Source organism: Dermacentor variabilis, chromosome 4 (assembly GCF_050947875.1).
Source record: "Dermacentor variabilis isolate Ectoservices chromosome 4, ASM5094787v1, whole genome shotgun sequence".
In the NCBI taxonomy this organism is placed as follows: domain Eukaryota; kingdom Metazoa; phylum Arthropoda; class Arachnida; order Ixodida; family Ixodidae; genus Dermacentor; species Dermacentor variabilis.
The window spans coordinates 86386878-86405772 of NC_134571.1; the positions used below are offsets into that span (position 1 = coordinate 86386878).

The 18895-nt window shown below is 42.8% G+C and overlaps 1 protein-coding gene across 8 annotated transcripts in view; it reads left to right on the forward strand.

Annotated features, from left to right (window-relative positions):
- The window catches only part of LOC142579479 (choline/ethanolamine kinase), a 145773-nt gene that overhangs the window by 100138 nt on the left and 26740 nt on the right, over positions 1-18895 (forward strand). For 6 of the 8 annotated variants that reach the window (XM_075689711.1, XM_075689716.1, XM_075689708.1 and 3 more), the window contains 2 exons: positions 3642-3764; positions 15992-16217. In XM_075689711.1, coding sequence (XP_075545826.1) covers positions 3642-3764; positions 15992-16217 — 349 coding nt within the window. Of the gene's footprint in view, positions 1-2549; positions 2779-3026; positions 3407-3641; positions 3765-15991; positions 16218-18895 lie in introns of those variants that run through there. The other 2 variants (XM_075689709.1, XM_075689714.1) reach the window with 2 other exon arrangements.

The following is an 18895-nucleotide window of genomic DNA, read 5'->3' on the forward strand; positions in this document are numbered from 1 at the left end:
AAGTGGCCAGCAAAATTGTATAAGACAACGTTGTTAGCTTGTTCTAGTTGAGGCCTGAAATGCAAGTACCAGACTGCGTTGTGAGGTTGCGGAGATATACATATTTTTCTCAGATCTCGTGCCCCGCGATATTTTGTCGCCAGCTGTACAACACGGTCCACATCTAAAGGGTGCGCTAATTAGTAATCAAACCAACGTCATTTAGGCGTATCGTCAATTTCAACGGAAAACAACTGCTTGATGTGACGCATTAGGTAGAACTGCATTGTCAGATACTTTATAGGCAAGCCCTTTGTGTCAAAACTGAGCTGTAATCTGTCCCTAAATGTTTATAGCTGTCCATTTAACGGTGGACCGTCTTGTAAATCCAGCAACTCGCTACGCATTCGTGTCACATCATGGACACGTTCAACATTGCACAATGCCTACTGTTGCGTTTCGCCTGCGACACGCGGTTTTGCCGGCGCGACTGCGGCAGGGCGGCAGACATTTTGGCCCGTTCGGCGTCGCCGCAACGCTCCCCGCCAAGCGTTTCCAGGCGTTTCCAGGCATGTTCCGATGCCACGTGTCTTCATGTGCGTGTGTGAGTGTATGTGCCATTGTGCCCGAACCAGGCGATGCGACAGCAGGGGTCACCCTCTCCTTCCAGTCATTGTGCCCGAACCAGGCGATGCGACAGCAGGGGTCACCCTCTCCTTCCAGTCATTGTGCCTGAACCAGGCGATGCGACAGCAGGGGTCACCCTCTCCTTCCAGTCATTGTGCCTGAACCAGGCGATGCGACAGCAGGGGTCACCCTCTCCTCCCAGTCTTTGTGCCCGACCGGCGGCGCTACGACAGTGTGCGTCACCATTAGCCCATTGTACAATCACGTGCTCGTCTATTGAGGGGTTCCTTCTTGCCCTCAACTGCGAGAGTATAAAAACAGCTGCCCCCGGACGCCAAAAGGAGGGCTCCGATTTCTTCTGTTGAGTAAAGTGCTCTCCCGTCTCTCTACTTCGGTCAACCGGACCGCCAACTCTTTGCGATGTTAAAATAAACAAGTTGTTTTGTTGTTACCAGTCGACTCATGCTTTGCCGGGACCTTCGGATGCTTCCAGTTGTACCCCAGGCCGCCAGGCCAACGCTACCCTTGGGGCTTGCGACCCAGGTACAACCACGGGCGTCAGCGCCGAGTTCCCAACAACCGATGCCATCGGTGGGATCCAAACACTACGCTATCCGCTCATGTTTCATCGCGACTCGATTTTACATACATTTTAATCACCCTCTGTGCGTCTCTATTGCTTTCTTTTCTCATTTCTGTTTCTTCTGTTCTGATGGCTACAGTTTTCGTAAAAAATGCGTTATAAAGCAAGCATCTGTACGTTAAACAAACTTGGATAAAGATTAAATAGAGTGCGACGTCACACATACCGACGCACGTGTACGCCGAAATTCACAATTTTCGTTAAGGGCCCCGTGCTGCAGAAAATTCGGTGTCGGCGTCGGCGAGCTGTCCGTGAGCGAAAATTTTCGTACATATTTAGGTATATGTATATGCCACGTCTTGCTATATGACATGCGGTATATGCGGATTATATTGCCACACCATTCCATCCATAATGTTGCCCATACCTTGTCCGTGGCCGCTGCCTTGTCTTACATTCTTGACAAAGTTATTCCTCGCAATTTTAAGAATCACAGCCCACAAACAAATGACATGAAACAAAACACCGACAGCACATGCCTTCTATGTTAAATATTCTCACATTTAAATATTGTAAGCGCGAAAAAAATAACAGAAACCGAAGAATGGTACAACTTTTTTGGCGCCGGTGTGCACTACCTCCGGGATCGGCCCACGCAAGAGGCTGCCTTTCTAACAGAAAACTCGAATTCGTGCATGACGTACGCCGCCAGCGTTTCCCGGTACACATTACGGTTACAGAAGCTGCAGTTTCCGGGAAGCGTGAGAAGCAGTCGGGGATCTTGGAATGCTCTCGGCGTTTTTTTTTTTTTTTTCGTCTAGGAAAAGATAATTTTATTTTTATGCGAAAGAGAAACGTTCTAGTACACACTTCGTAAATTAATCGGAATGGTGTAGACCTATATGTTTATATAACGAAAATAAAGGTACATTAAAACCATTGTCTGTATCCCTTGCCAATTAAGAGATACAAGAAAATCTGCGGTGGCACGTTCCTGAGCTGATTGAAATCAATTGACAAATGTTCACAGACGTACCACATGCTTTCCATTCGTGATTCAAGAAGCAATACATTGGAAGAGTCATTTTTTTTTACCATTCGAATTCTCATGATATAAACCGTGACCGCCCTGATTTTTCTCGCAGCTGCAATATAGGGCAACAGAGGCGGAACTCGCATTTCGAGATGTGCTGCATGCTTTGCCACGTAGCATTCGGAGTGGGAAAAGCCCCAGCGCGCCGGGTCGCCGGGTCTGTTCCGCGAGAGGGCGACGGCGCAGCTCACGCTTTCTTGAATGACGTCATAGATTTCCGTGTAGCACTACCGCTGAGTTGTACTGGCGTGACCTAGACGTCATGAAACGTCACCGCAAGGATGACGGCGTCGCGACTGGCCCGACTGCCTGCTGTGTTGGTTTTGTCGACGTTTTCGTCGTCGGCGTCAGTGGAGCGCAAGCTGCCGTTGTGTGCGCGGGCGTGTCTGTCGCTGTGTGTTATGAGGACCGTAGGTGACGCCGTGTTTCCCGCAAAAGATAAAATGTATACGCATATGGGCAAGGAGATTTCGTTTCTTGCGTTCCATCCCGACAGGTAAGGGTGGCTGAATTGTGGGATTCGTTCTGGTGCGCATCCCCTTGGGTGGGATAACCGTGAGTCTAACTCAGGACACCTCGCTCTACTTGGCAGCATTTGCTATGCCTGTTGACGCGCCAGCGTGTCCACCGCTGACCTGCCGGTGTCGCATGCGCGACATGAGCGAGACGCCGATGGCTCGCGCGTCCAATTTCGGGGCCGGATATTTGTCGGCTGTAAACGGAAGAAAACGACGAGAAGTGGTCAAAAGATGTTGGCGACGCTGGCATTGCGACTGCTACTTTGCCGTTATCGCGTTCCATCTCAAAGCGGGCCAAGGGACGATACGAAACATGGGACGCGCGCGAGAAATTTACGTTTGTGTTGTGGCCGTCGGACTGAGTCTACGCGAGAAGCACACCCGTCTTCGAAGCATTTAATAACGGTGCCGGTCACGGCCTCTCTTAGCAGATTCGCTCACCGCACTGCCGTCCCCGTCTCGTATCGATCATCTCCAGCGGGCTCTGTGCGCAGTGAGATCGCGGTCGAAAGATGACATGCAAGGCTACGACTCGCCCACTATCACCTCTAAACTCTACCAGGGCATCTTGGCCGTGAAGAGGGTGTTCGAGATCCTCAAGTTCAAGTACGCGCCCGATAGGCGAGAGCTATGTCGCCGTCCTTCCCTTTCCTCTGATCTGCATATTTGTCTATTTGTTTTGACTCGGGACAGGCTTCGCGGTCGTTTGCCCGGTCTGCGAGACCTGACTCATCGGACTTCATTTAATTACATGTGCGCGCGCGACCTTGTCGCGCCAACGAAATAACTTCCCAATTCCTCCTCTTGACAGTCTCTCTTTTATCTACCCGCCTCGCTGCAGTGAGCCAGATGAAGCCTACATCACAGAGGACATGCGCGACAAGGCGTACAACATCTGCCGCGAGTTCCTGAGCGGCACGTGGAAAAGCATCTCGAGTCGGGACATGGTGTTCAAGTCCGTGAGGTCAGTATACGCCTTTTCTGAAAACGCCCGTTGCAGCATGCCCGGTTTGGGCGGCTCTGTCGCGAATGGCTTTCGTCTCTGCACAGCCTCACTTTGACTGCGGAGAATCGTATTGCAGTCGACAGCCGCGCCGTCCTGTCACACGATTCTCGTCGCGACTGAGGCGAGCCTGTCGTCCGCATGCTTTTGCCATGCATGCGCGTCGCCGTACAGCTGTGCGAAGTCCATCGCTGCCGCGATTGCGTGTCGCTTACGGCGACTGGCGCATCTGGCCTGACAGCGTTTTGACTGGCTGTCGGGGAAAACCTTTGACCTAAACCTGCCTGACTTGTTATTTTGAAGAAAACTGGAACATAATTAAACCTGATATAAGATCGTTATCATAAAGAGGCAGCATGATTGTTGCTTGGCCCCGCATGAAAGAACATAAATACGCATACTTATACTACCACATCATCAGTCCGTATTTATGACCACTGCAGAAAGGCCTCACGCTGCGATATGCAATTACCCGTCTCTGCACCAGATGATTACAACTCGCCCCTGGAAATTTTCTAATTTCGTCCCCCCACCTATTTTTCTGCCATCCTCGACTGCGCTTTCCTTCCCTTGGCACACATTCTGTAACTCTAATGGTCTACCGGTTTTCTACCCCATGCATAACATGGCCTGCCCAACTCTATTTTTAAAGCAAAGCTTTCGTTGCCTCTTCCTTCGACTTTTCCACTGCCGCTGCTGTGGCTGTCTTGCATGCCGCGTCAGGGCTTGGTTCAGAACATGTATATACAAGGACAGAGTGTGGCAGACAAGAAAGGTAGCATGGGAAACTTGCTTGAACCTTTCCATTGTGTCACGTGTACACGATGTCCTCTGCAGCTCCCTGGGCATTGCCACATTAGCCTTTGGACAGGTGTGGTTATCTGTGACCCCCGCAAAAGCATTGCAGAAGATGCAGTGCTTGCCTTTCTACTTATGTGCAAGTCCAGAGGCAAGGTAGAAAGGTATAGAGGAGGAAGGGAGGGGAGGCATGAAAGGGGTAGAACCGACACAGTCGCAAAATGAGTGAATAACAACCTTTCCACTCTTAGCTGGCAGTAGTTCCTATACCAGACGGGGGCTAGATGAGGTGGGAAGGCAAGGAAACGCTACTATTATAGGCACAACAGCGGTTGTGGGCCAACTGAAGGTACCATACTTTCTACCATTTCTGGAGAACAAGAAAAAAAAAAAAACACCAAGCAAAGGTGTCAAGTGGTCGACTGGTGTAAAGTGTCCAGACGCAAAGCTTGATTAAAGCACCATACAGTTTAGCCGACACCATGGAAGCAGTTGCACGTCAAATCACTTATGTGCCTGCCGCAGTAGCTTTGCACCTAGGGCATTACTTGAGGTCGCAGGTTCGATCCCAACCATAGCAGCCGCATTTCAATCTGAGCAAAATCCAAAAACCCTCGTGCACGCAAATTTATGTGCACGTTAAAAAGCACCAGGATGTCAAAATTATTCCGTATAATTTGCGACTGTGGCATGCCCCATAGTCCGATTGTGGTTTTGGCATTTACAACCCCATAATTCGATTAAATTTCAATACTTGTGCCACGATGCATTGTGCCATGTGAGGCAATGGCATCACTTATATCTGTTATTGACATTATGTTTCGGTTTCTCCCATCACGTAATACTGATCATGTTCATTAATTAACAAGATATATTAAAATACTGTTTGCTTGTAATACTTATGCGTCTTGCAAAGTCTAACTTTCTGTAGGTGCCTTGCTGCATGAATTCACTGCATGAATTTTCATTTTCTTGTGAAAAAATTGGACCAGCCTTTGTTTAGGCCAGGTATGCATAAACAAAGCTCACTTTTTAAAAGAAACACATGGTTGGGCTTTTATGAGCTATAGTTGTCTCGTATCATATAAGATACACCATGCAGCTACGGGTATACTTCATGGCCATGCAGAAATAAATTTGAATTCTGGATAACTTACAGCCACTATGCACTAAAGAAACCTTAAACATTGATTTAAAAGAAGAATGGAAGGTATTTCTTGCAGCTCCAGCCAGTACAAGTTTCTTGTACTGGCTGGAGTACAGTACACTGGTCACGGGAATGTAGGAGCCTTTGCACGAAAATATGCATGTGTATATGCTCCGAGTTCATTTTCCTTGAGCACATTACAAGCTATGTGACAGACAAACAATGGGTAGTTGTGATGAGTGTAAAATGAAAACCACTTAAGCTTGCTGATGCACGTATTGTAGCTATAGGTACAAATAAAGAAAAAGAGTAATTCCATTAAATGAGTAGGTATTTTTGCATCTTTTCTACTGAAAGTTGAAACCGAAACATAATGTCAATAACAGATATAAGTGATGCCATTGCCTCACATGGCACAACGCATCGTGGCACAAGTATTAAAATTTAATCGAATTCTTGTCATCCATGATGTCATCCTTGATTGACTAATTAAATATCTAGGCTGAATTGTCAGTAGACCTTGCTTTTATGTCAACTTTTGCTTTACATAGTCTTAAGCTCATGCAAACCAAAAGAATACCTTCTTCCTGTTCCAATAGTTACTTGTTGCTGCAGCTGTTAGCTGTTGAAACACAGTAGGCCCTGCTCTGTCTTTGTTGTAAACACTGGTGGCATTTTTATTTTCTCACCTATACAACACTGATGCTACAAAACAGTATGGCCCACAGAAAAATTATATTTTGCAACCAGATTTGTTTTTTCACAAAAAAAAAAAAACAAATCTCTGCTCTTCTCCACAAAATAGCTCATGAGTGCATGTTGTATCATATGTGATACAACAATAAATTCTTGCCTCACATATCTGCCCGAATGTCCTTCTCAATCAAAACAAAGCACTATGCTAATAAACAGTGAACACACCTAATATTTTTTTGTTTGTAAATTCTGAGAATAACCTGCTTATTTATGAACCTTCTGCAAGTTGTGCGACGAGCTGCAGCCACACATGCTTTAAAGAAATATAAGTCTGAAATTATTCTCCGTGCTAAAGACACTATGCTAGAGAGGACATAGGTTCTGTGTAAATGTGTAAGATTCATTTTCTTTTTGGTTATATCATGCTAGAAACAGTTGTTCTGTATGTATCATATATAATACACCAAGCAATAAGGAGTTAGTTTTTCGTGTTGTCTACCAGCATGACTGCAAGCTCTGCTCGCTGCCCATCTTAAAATCTACATAATTAATTATTATCTTGGGTTGCATCTCCCAAACACTCTCCAGCCTCGTGTGGCCATTGCACTAAGAAGCTGTACTTATCAAAATAGGAAGCCAGCCTAGTTAGAGATAATTTGTAGTGAAACGTTCAGCACAGACGCAATAAGGAATAGGAAGAGGAGGGAGACAGAGCCTACTCTATGACCATTTTAGCATTCATTGTACTTCTTGCATCGTAACTTTTACGTACATTGTATGGAAGTTTGTTCTCATCAGCATGCTGAACTAACAGGCCCTGAAGCTATCCACAGAATAAATTTAGTGCAATATGTGCTGTATTTAAATTTAAAAGGCTGTGGTGGTTAAGACTGAAAAATGGGAGTGAGTTCCAGATTTCTGTGCAACCATTTTAATAAATACTACAGTGATTGTTTTGCTACGTTAGGGGTGTTTTGACAAGACAAGCGATCTGGTAACACCGGTGTTTGGCTTGTGCATGAAAGCAATGTTATTGACTAGCTAACTTGCTGCCCTCCAGGACACTGGTCATGGGAATGTAGGAGCCTTTGCACGAAAATATGCATGTGTATATGCTCCGAGTTCATTTTCCTTGAGCACATTACAAGCTATGTGACAGACAAACAATGGGTAGTTGTGATGAGTGTAAAATGAAAACCACTTAAGCTTGCTGATGCATGTATTGTAGCTATAAGTACAAATAAAGAAAAAGAGTAATTCCATTAAATGAGTAGGTATTTTTGCATCTTTTCTACTGAAATTAGCCATCAGGTGATAAAGGTTAAGCACCTTCCATGCTTTGAATTTCTTGCAAGCATAAATGGCTGTGTATCAATATGCAGAAGTCAGTTGTTGTCTCACCACTTCGTTAATGCTTTGTCAGTCTGCATGTGGCTGCTGCTGTGTTGCAAAGAAGTGCCGGGTAACCTCCACAGTGTGTTGTACTGTGTCACTCCACTGTTGTCTCTCACCAGCGAAGGTCCTCATGTTTTGTCCTAGTTGACATTAACTATAAGGTCACCAACTGCTCTCATTTCACAAGCTCTTACCAGCGCCAGCTAGGTATGAGTTTGCTTACTATTACCCTTGAAATACATGCATACATGAAGTTTATCTTTGAAGTTGTATGACATTTCACAACCTGCACAGATTACCAGGATTACAAGTTGGGTGGAAACTAGGTGATTTGTGCACCTGGCTCCCAGCTGCACTGAGGCACTGTGATCTGGACTCGTAACCTGCTGCTGCCAGCAGTTTATTTATTAATTCATATATTTATATTTATGTACGGATTTCTTTATTCCATTATGAATGACTTTCACTGGGGGCCAACTGACTTGTGTTCTGAATCGCCCTTGAAAAGCACTAATGGTGGAGTATAGAGTCATTTCATGCTTAATAATGCAAAGAGGATAACACATGAATAGGTTCCTGACATATCCAGTCTCGGCTCCCATGGCAGTTATAGGTGATGGGCATTATCGTTTAAGTGCACCTCGAATGGTTACCTCGCACAGAGTGACATCTGCAGATTGAAAGGTATTTTTGTGGAGCTGTCATGTACACCATACAGCTTGCTTTGTAATCTTCCCTGCATGTGTGCTGAATGTGTCGCATCTGCTTCTATCTCTATGCCTCAGCAGCTACGTTGCATTCATCTTGGGTGGTTAAGAAACTGTTTGGCCTCGGCTTCTCTACATGTGTGCTCAATCTACTGCAGCAGGTGTTCTCTTCCATCTATGCTCCATTTTTTTTCTTTCTTTTTCTTTGTGGAGGTTTTCCTGCTGTGCATCTGCAAACCTGCATGAGAATGCAAGTTAAATTTTATCTCTGACTGCATTTAACAAGGAGTGTTGAAGTCAGGTTTCTCCTTTGGCAATTTTCAGTGTTCTTTAGTTTTACTGCAGTTCAGGTTATATTTTAATGCTGTCACTCTTTAATATCTCGTCTGTTTAGCTTTTTGAAGAGGTTTCGGCATTACCCGCTGCAGTAGCTCAGCGGCTGTGGTGGGGCGCCGCTGAGTTTGAGCTCGGGGGATCAAATCCTGGCCGTGGTGGCCACATTTCAAACAAGGCGGGTTACCATATCGTTCGTGTGCCATGCATCGGGTGCGCATTAATAAACCCCAAGTGGTAAAAATCAACCCACTACACCGTGCCCTATAATGAGATCGTGCTTTTAGCACGTGAAACCCAAGAAGTTCATTAATTTTAGGCTGCCGCATTGTCGCATAAGTGGTTGCTTGGCCATTATACCCTGTTTATCTCTCTTTAATTTTGTGCTATATAATCTAATTGTTTTCATGTAGAGAGAGAGAGAGAGAATCAATTTTTGTACTGAGACCTTAGTAACGGTTGGTGCGCCCTGGCACCAGATGGGGTGGAACCTTCTTCTCAGGTCCCATATGCGTCCAGTAGTTTCTGGCCCCTAGCCGCCAGCGCGAGCTGGGTCAGTAGGTCGGGGCTGGACAACAAGGTCTCCCATCGCTCGGGGGGGGGTTGGGGCTGGGGAGGGTGGGGGTAGGGATGGTGGGAAGTTCTTGAGCTTAGTGCACTTTGCAAGGATGTGTGCTAGAGTGCCTTTTGACCGTCTGCAAAATGGGCATGAAGTGTCATGCTCTGTTGGGAACAGCTTGTGCAAGAGCACGGGATGCGCTAGCGACCCCGCTTGCGTGCGTCGCACGATCGTTTGCTGCATTCGGCTGAGTTGCGGATGCGGACGGGGAAGCCTACATCTGCCGCTTCTGTACATTTGCGTGATTTCTTTGTAACTTGTCAAGGGGTGCGGTAGCTCTGGCTCGTCCTCGGCCCGGATTGACAGCTGCTGTCAATCCGGGCATGCATGTAGAATGGGTTATTGAAAGCAAGGATTGCTGGTAGTGGCAGCAATATGTGCCATTTTTGCTTTTGTATTGTAATTTTATTGCTTAGCAGTGTCAATAATGCTGCTTTAAGAGATAACTCTGGTGATACTTTGAAAGGGTGCAAATCTCAATGAAATCTGTGTACACTGTAGTACATTCATGTCGGCTCATTGCTCATGTGCACTGAATGGCATGACTGAGAGTTGTTCTTCAGCTAAATAATCTTAAGCTTTAGCTCGGGCCCAACTCCGACGCGACCTATTCAAATACATGTAAAACGCAAAAACGTTTTTATGAGATAACCTCTGGACCAATTTTGATGAAATTTGTTGCATTTGAAAGAGAAAGTTAAATTCTAGTGACTGTTGGAAGCGGAATTTCTATTTAAGGCTTGGATTTTCTTAAAACGATTTTCAAATATTTGACCGCTTGAAAAAAATAGAAGCACCAAGTTTACAAATTCATAGCTCTGCATCAAGAACTGATATCGCAGTTCTGTAAACGGCATCCATTAGATCATTCAAAGCGGACAAATTCAATATGTCATTTTACATCTTACGTGAATTTGTTACGTTGGTTACAACGGTTTTGCAAAAGTTGCATTTCACTATGATTAATTCTTTTTATATTCATGTGTAACATATCAATTTTGTCCGCTTTAGATGTACTATTAGATGCAGTTCACAGAATTGTATTATCATTTTTAGTGGTTAAGTTACAGAGTTGTAAACTTGATAGTTTCGTTTTCTGAAAATTTTCGATTTTTGCCAATTTTTAATAAAAAATTAACGATCTAACTCAAAAATTCGAAACCAGCAGTCACTAGGTTTTAAGTTTGTCTTTTAAATGCAACAAACTTCGTCAAATTTGGTGCAGTGGTTGCCGAGAAAAACGAATTCTCCTTTTTCATGTATTTAGATAGGAGCACTCGAGCTAAAGCTTCCTCTTAAAGATTGACGTATGCATTCCTGATGTATGCCCTCAAATTGGCAAGCAGATTCTCTTAAGATGCACCTTAGTTCTTTCATGGTTTCCCTTGAAACTATTGCAGGAACATCAGAAAGTGCTTAGTTAGCCCTGCACCCCACTATTTTTTTACCTGCTAAATGAGGATTCTTAATGCATTTCATGCAGCTTCAGCATCATCAGTAAAAGCTAACATCAGTAAACCATATAAAGAAAAAGACATGATTCGTTTTATATGCTCTGTTTGTTTGTCTACAACAGTCTAGCCTTCCACGAACGATAAAAGCAACTAAAGTACAGGCATATTGAACTGCTTGCTCAGTGTGCTTTGCACTTGTGGAAAATGCCGATGCATTTCAGAAACTTGGGAGTATTACTGGGAAAAAAGTATGTGGTAAAAATAATGAATGAGGGCTGTGCACAACCAACTAGTACTTGTGTTGCCATGAGCAACACGTAAGTGCATCTTTCCATATTTTTTTCTTTTGCACTAAGCACATACCTATGCATGCATACGACAGGCCTAACCACACGTGTCATCAAATGTGAACAGCATATCCGATTAGTTTCATCGCTGTTTGCAGATTTGATGTGTATACTTGGTATCCACAGTTGTAGATGTGGCACCTGGGAAGGGAGCTTGTAATGTCAACAGGCAACTACAGCATCCATATAGTGGGCATTGTTTCAGAGACACGGTACGCCTAAGCCAGTGGGGGTTCGCTGTCTTCAAGTACAGCAATTAGGCGACGTCACTTGTCACCAAGTGTGACATTGCTTTAGCTTCTGTGGCATGAGCATGTTGCTTGTGGGAGTGTTTGCAAATCTCACTCTTCACGGTACATACATTGTCATGCCATTGCAACGTGTTGACAGCAACCTTCCGGTTCTCTTCCAACTGGCCTTTACTGACCTCCACGATGTTTGTTTTAATGTGCTGTGCTATCTTCCACTCGTTCACTTATCTTGTATTTGTGGCATCATCTTGCTGAACTTTGCTTTCGCCATTGACTTGAACAACTTAACATTTTGTAGCCTGAAGAGCTTGTGTAGAGGCCTTTATCTTGGTCGCTCCTATTGTAGATATTTTATCTTTGCTCATTGCACTTGATTCGGGGTCTTGTGATGCTGAAGTTGCCTCTTAGTGGAAGGTTGGATGTTGTGCCGTTCATATATGTTGCTAGAATTTAGAGTGCAACCGTAGCCGGCAAAAGAAATATGCGGTGTCGTATTTGTGATTGGCCTGTTCTCCCAAAAATTGATTTCTTCTTGTGTGTAGCTTGATTTCTATTGATCATGATAATGTTACTTTCAGACATGAAAATGTTACTTTCAGACATGAAAATGTCTGAAGGCCAATTTTGTCTGAAGTTGCTGAGCCTTTGGTCCACATGGACCTTTTAAGTGACCTAACACAGCTAGTAAAACAGGCCATCCTTGTTCAAAGCAACACAGAATCAATTCTGGATCTTTTTCTTGAGATCGGCAGCATCCTTCATCGAAATCCTACTTTGTATGTCTTTGATGGTGTATCGGACTACTGAATGCTATCTTTGAGCATTGCACTGTGCATAATGAAAACGGTGAAAGAAGAATGCATAGTGCCTAATTTTCCACTTGCTAATGATGTCACCATTCTTGACTCATTAGATATATAATGTTCTGATTTCAATAGCTTGTATGAGTCACGCACTTGCTCTGTGAACAATTTGTGGGTTTACTTCAGATATATTGTAATGAAATGTACTTCGAGTTACGTTTCCTCAAAGATTATCAGAATACATTCTTTTGGCCAAGGATGGCGAGAGTAGTAGTGTGCACGTGACGAAAGCTAAAGAAATGCGCAAACAACTGCGCCAGAACTCATTACTGGCTTATGCATTGAAACTTTCCAATATGTGGCTACAGTTAAATCAAACTATAAAGAAGGCTAAACACTACTATTTTAGTACATCTTTGAAAAACTTTCTGCTGTCATCTCCCACGATAGTTCTGGTGACACTTGTCACTTAAGAAGTAACAGGCGTATAAAATCCTCATTGATGGTGAATTAGTCGCTGATGAATCACGCCTTGCATCATCATTTAACAAGTTCTTTTGTTCTGTTTACACGGAGGATGGTGGCAAACAATCTGATTTTACGATTTCTGAGAACGCCCCTCAAATTACTGACATAAAAATAACTGAAGAAGGCGTTTTGTCACTGCTTCATAGTACTGATGTGAAAAAACGTCTGGAACTAATTGTTTACCGAACACATTTGTAGTAAGGTTTGCCGAACGGCGTTCACGGTACCTATCTCATATATTAAAAAAATTATTGTTCACTGCAGAACACCTGACAGATTGGAAGTGTGTGAAAGTTGTTCCTATCCCTAAAGCTGAAAACCCTTGACAAATTACTTCATAGAGACCAATATCTTTACTGTGTACCTGTTCAAGGATGCTTAAACACATGTTTTGTAAATATGTGTCAAATTTTCTGCAGTGCAATAACGTGACCACTGACAACACAGTTTCCACAAGGGCATGTCAACGGTTACCCAACTCCCTGAGACGATACATGATTTTACCTTAGCCTAAGATAAACACAGTCAAATAGATATTATCTCTTTGGAATTCCAGAAGACATTTGATCATGTCTCACATCAAAAGGTTTTATTAAAATTAAAACCCATAATAAAAAATTCACTGTTGCCACCACAGCAAGAACTGCCGGACTATTCTTCAATAAAGTTTCTTCTTCTGTTGTCATGGATAGAGGCATACCTTTCATCTAGAAGCCAGTGTGTATCGATCGCAAGCTCATGTTCATGCCCAGCCTTAGTGAAATCAGGCATTCCGCAAGGCTGGGTCCATGGGCCATTATTCTTTTTATTATTCACCAATGACATCATAAAAAAAATACATGTACAAATCGAATTGTTCACAGATGATTCCATCCTTTACCAGCAGGTAAATAATCCTAATGACCGGGCACTATTAAGTAGCACTCTAGACAAACTACATATTTGGTGGGAAAAATGGCAAATGAACATCAATACATAAAAAACTGTTTCTATGACAATATCGAGCAAAAAGGCACCACTGAATTTTCCTTAATTAATAATGGTCTTACCGCTGTAAGTCATTATAAATACCTAGGGGTAACAATTACTTCAGATCTCCGGCAGAATGACCACATCGCTTTTGCAGAAAAGAAAGCCATGAAAGAAATTCGATGCCAGACAACTCAAGAAATAAAATTATTGGCTTATTAAACTTAAACCTATATTCGTCCGGTTTTGGAATACGCCTCTGTAGTTTGGGATCCGCACACTAAGAAAAATATTGATAAACTTGAGAGCATGCGGAGAAAATCATTTTCCAAAATTCCACTCGTTTTATCTTTTGCTCGTACAGTCGCCATAATTCGGACAGTGAGCTTGGAATCCTTACAACTACGGGGATATCATGAAAGATTAAAATACATGTACTTTCTTTATCATGATAAGCTTGACATTGACTTGAGTGCACGCATAGAAAAAGTTACGCGTATCATTCAAAACAATTTGAAGAATCTTTTTGTAGGACCAACACCTACTAGGATTCTTTTTTCCAGCGAACTGTACATGAGTGTAATGGTCTCCTGAGCAATGTTGTGGATGCAGCAACAGTGCCTTCATTTTTAGCGCAGCTGAAAAATTGGTAGCAGTTTTTTGTCACTGTATATGTTCTTATCCTCTTTAGTTGTGACGTTAGCTAATCTTTCAATATATGTTACGCGTTGTGCAATTTTATGTGTATAGCAAAGTTCACAAAGTATGTTCTCAATTGTGTTGGGAGTGTGTTTTCTTTTTGCAACATTTTTGTATAATATTGCAGTGTGCTATAATGTATTTTGTTCAATCAGAGAGGCATCGTCTCACTGCCCATTCCTGCTTACGGCCTTATTCTGAGGTCAGCAGAAACCTCGTAAACAAATAATTTGGATTTGCAACAAAGCTATAGCTGTAGGCTTTTGAATTAGCTTTGAATGCTGTGAGCTGTCATGATACAAGGCTTTTAATTTAAACCAGGGTTTCAAGTTGCCACTAACAGACTATGCTGCATCATCAGTGTACACATTTCAGCACTTACAGTGACTTAACCATTTTGTATGATACCTTGTATGGTATGAAACAAGGATTTAAAGTGATACAAGTAAATCACTTCTATATGTACTGGGCCACATCCTGTCAACTGTTCTTACATTTAGTCACACAGCTTTCACATGCAATATGCCCCTCTTAGTAGAGCCCCCAAATTAATTATTCAAGGTACGGTTATTATGTGTCCAAATTGGATCTTTAATTCTTGAAATGGTTAATATACTTGAGTGGAAGCTAGAAAAATGGTAATATTTGTTGAAGGTGGAGAATTTTTAAAAGAAATTTGTTTAATGTGCAGCTGTTAAAGCCATGACCTGAACTTTCAACTGATGTGCTTCATCATCAGAATGTGAATTCCCTCATAAATAAGCAAAAATATTTTCAAGACGCTTTTATTGCTGTTTAACAGTGTTGGTCTCATTTTGGTGCTCCCTCAATTCAAGTTCTCCAAGATATTATGTCAATAAGAGTGGGAGTTGCACATGCTATAAGACAAGAAAAATGTGGAAGAAGCATCTCAAAGCACCATGGAACAGAAAACCATTCTGCCAAAAAATTACCATGTGACAAAGTCCTTTCAGATCGTTTTTGTCTTCAGCGAGATGAAAATAAATACAAAAACTGTTTGTGTTGGTAAAACAGTGATAATGAACCATTAAAAATTATTTCATAAAGTGTAAAAGTTATGGTAATATGCAGGAAGCAAGAGGAACAGGTACAGCCAAGTAAAGCTTGAGCAAGTATAAGTCAAGAGTTTTATGCAGTACTGGTGGGCAGTGCCATGTGCTTTCACTGGCCACTTTATTAGTTTTAGCTGAAATGGTTGCTGGTCTTTTTATATGTACCGTCTTTTGCCGCTGAAACTGAATACAACCACAAGTAACATCACTGCAGTACGTATAAAGGTGCCTTCTAGTAAGTGTGTTGGCTCGAATGTGTGATAATTGCTGTGGCTTCCCGGATTCTCTGGGATGATATTGTAGTGGGCCACGCTTCACGAGCCGCCGTTTCGATTGAAACTCGCTTGGCTGTCCTCCTTGCCTTCGCAGTGGTGGCCTGAGCAACCTCCTGTACTACTGCTCTCTGCCCGAGACGCACACGCCCCTGTACGGCGAGCCTAGCCAGGTGCTGATGCGCATGTATGGCCAGATCCCCAGCGAGGGCAGCGACACCACTGTCACCGAGAGCGTCATCTGTACTCTGCTGTCAGAGCGAAACCTGGGGCCCAAGCTCTACGGGGTCTTTCCGGGAGGACGCCTTGAGGAGTACATTCCTGTAAGCGACCACTTTTTCTTTTCCTGCTTGATCTGTGTGGTGTGTGTCCCCTGGGTGCTGCAGCTGGTTAGCCATTGGCAGGGCGACCAGGTGGATTTTGGCCAAACTGTTTTTCCAACAAAATCCAGATTGTAGGTGCAGATAAAAAAACAAAGTAAGAATGTTCCTGGAAATTTGTTGCTTTTCAGCTTCTACACGTTATGTACAGCAACCAGCTAGCTGCAGTGTTGCTTAACTTCAATTGCTTTGTTGGTTTTTTTAGGGCTGGCTCATGCATTATGGTGATGTGTGGCAAGAGACAATAGCTGTGTAACACTAGAAAATAAAGTGCTTAGGGTATGATATGTTTCACAGGCAGAAAGAGGACGTTATCGGCACATGTTGCAGCAAGGACATCTGTTTGCTGTGATAGCTTCAGACGAAGCAGAATTCTTCGAAAGAGCCTGTTGTAAGAGTCGACCTTGTTGGAGTTGTATTTACACACTGTACATTACATACTTCTATACACATTCTGGGAAATGGCTGAATTTGTTATAAGCATTTAGGTAAAAACACTTCCAAAAATGCTGGTTACCATTAATATTGATATAGGTTGCCAAGTGGAGCAGAAGCAGATACGGGGATAGCATTTTGACCGCTCTTTTAGTTTACAAGTTTACAGTGAGAGTTACATATGGTGAGCAAATATACCAGTGTAGGTTACTCGAAAATTCAATGATTTGAAAAAGACTTGTAGTACATGTGAAGGCAAAAATATATATGAAATTATTTGTGTTTTGAACCAGAATGGTGTGAACACCAACAAAATGCAAAGAGCTGTGACAAGCAGCCGAAGAATTTTTGGAGCTCAGTAAATATTATAAGCCGAAGTTTTATTTAATAAGCTGAACTGGTCACCCTGGCCTTTGGCAACCTCAATGAAAATGAGTGGTCCATGTTTTAGCTGGACGAGTGGGCTAGCCAGCTGTGAGAGAAATTAAATATTCTGGATAACAGCAGATAGCACAAGCCCTTGGAGCCAAAAAGATTGAAAATATTGTTATTGACAATTTAGTTTACTTTTGCACTTGCCTGTCAACCAGTGGATCTTGTTCAAGCCGCAATATCTATTTATGACAATCATCGTGTGCCCTCCCTCCCCCCTCTTTTCTTTTTTTTTTGAACATGTAAATTTTAGCTACCAGCAAACTTCCGATAGTGTCGAGGTGCTAAATATATAACACAATGTTGCAAGTAGGTGTTTAAGTTGGAATTGAGAGCATGTAAACATTAGGCTTTCTGCCAGCATTTTGTGGCTGCATTTAGAGCACCTGCAAGCTTTTCTGCAAGGCAAAACAGGAAACAAGCATGCTGTGAAAATTACTCGCAACAGTGTCTTCTTTGTACTGTGTGATGGGTGGCTTCAAGTATTAACTTTCATTTCATAATATTGAGTGACCTTGAATTTAATGACCCTGCTGAATAATAATTTCTGCGATAACTGATGAGTAATGATTGTTAACATTGTGATTATGCACATATGCAAAACTTGATTGATGAGCTCAGTTTCATTGCATTGGACAAATAAAGCAGTTATTATATTTAAAATGATAAAGCAGCATAAACATACCTTTCATTTTGGTTTAATGTGAGTAGGTTAAACATTCAAAATATTTCTAATAACAGGATCAACGGTGCAGTCATAGAATTTGCAGAGTAGATCTTCACTTTTTTCATGGTATAACCTTCCTTGCTGTTACACAAGGCGAGCTATCATGCAACCGACTTGCGATTTACTTTTACATGTAAAACTACAAGAACCCATTTGTTCCTACCAAAGAGGTCAGAAGGGTGTTTTTGCTGATGCAAGAACCAGAACTAAGCACCTGACACTTTGTGAAGGTTCTATTTTCTATTAGATGTTAGACTATAATGTAACTTAGTGACAACATGAGAATTCAGTACAAGCACTACCCTAAGAAGCACACTGTGCCCACCAGTGTGTCATTCATGATGGATGCTGATATTCAAAGAAGTTTGCCTCTGTCCTGATCACAGAGATGGGCAAACAGGATTGCCTTCTGCATATCTATAAGTATACTGTACAAGTTGGATGGTGGCACATTTCCATGGTGTTCTTAGCTTGTCATTGACTACAGTTACTATGTATTTATCAACTTTAAACGTAATTGTGTGCACATTTGCAGTGTTAAGATGTTTGCAGTGTAACATGTTTACATGTGGCACAATGTGTGAGTGCAACTTGGTTGCGTGCAGGGCTTGTGCTCTCACTTTGAACAACACGAAATCTGTCCTCTAGCAGCAAGAAGTGGTGGGCTGGCCAAAACATCAGAATCGATGTGTCAGCTGCGTTTCAGTGAAAAGCGTAATGCGAAGGTTGTGAGATCGTTTCCCACCTGCGGCAAGTTGTTCTTTCATCCACTTTCAGTTCCATTAATGTATTGTTTCTTTATTTCATTTATTAAGCACAAGCAATTTCCCCTATGTTGTCGTTGATGTCAGTGTTTGTTGGCTTCTTATGAAGTGAAAAGTATTGATGCACTGGTCACCAGGGGCTTATGCTGCTTGTTCTGTGTCATCAGTGATTGTGCAGTGTTGAACAACGTATGCCTAACATCTACGGTAATAGTTTGCTGTCTAGTAGCTTAGCAGTGTGCCTAATGCCTAGTCATTAGGCA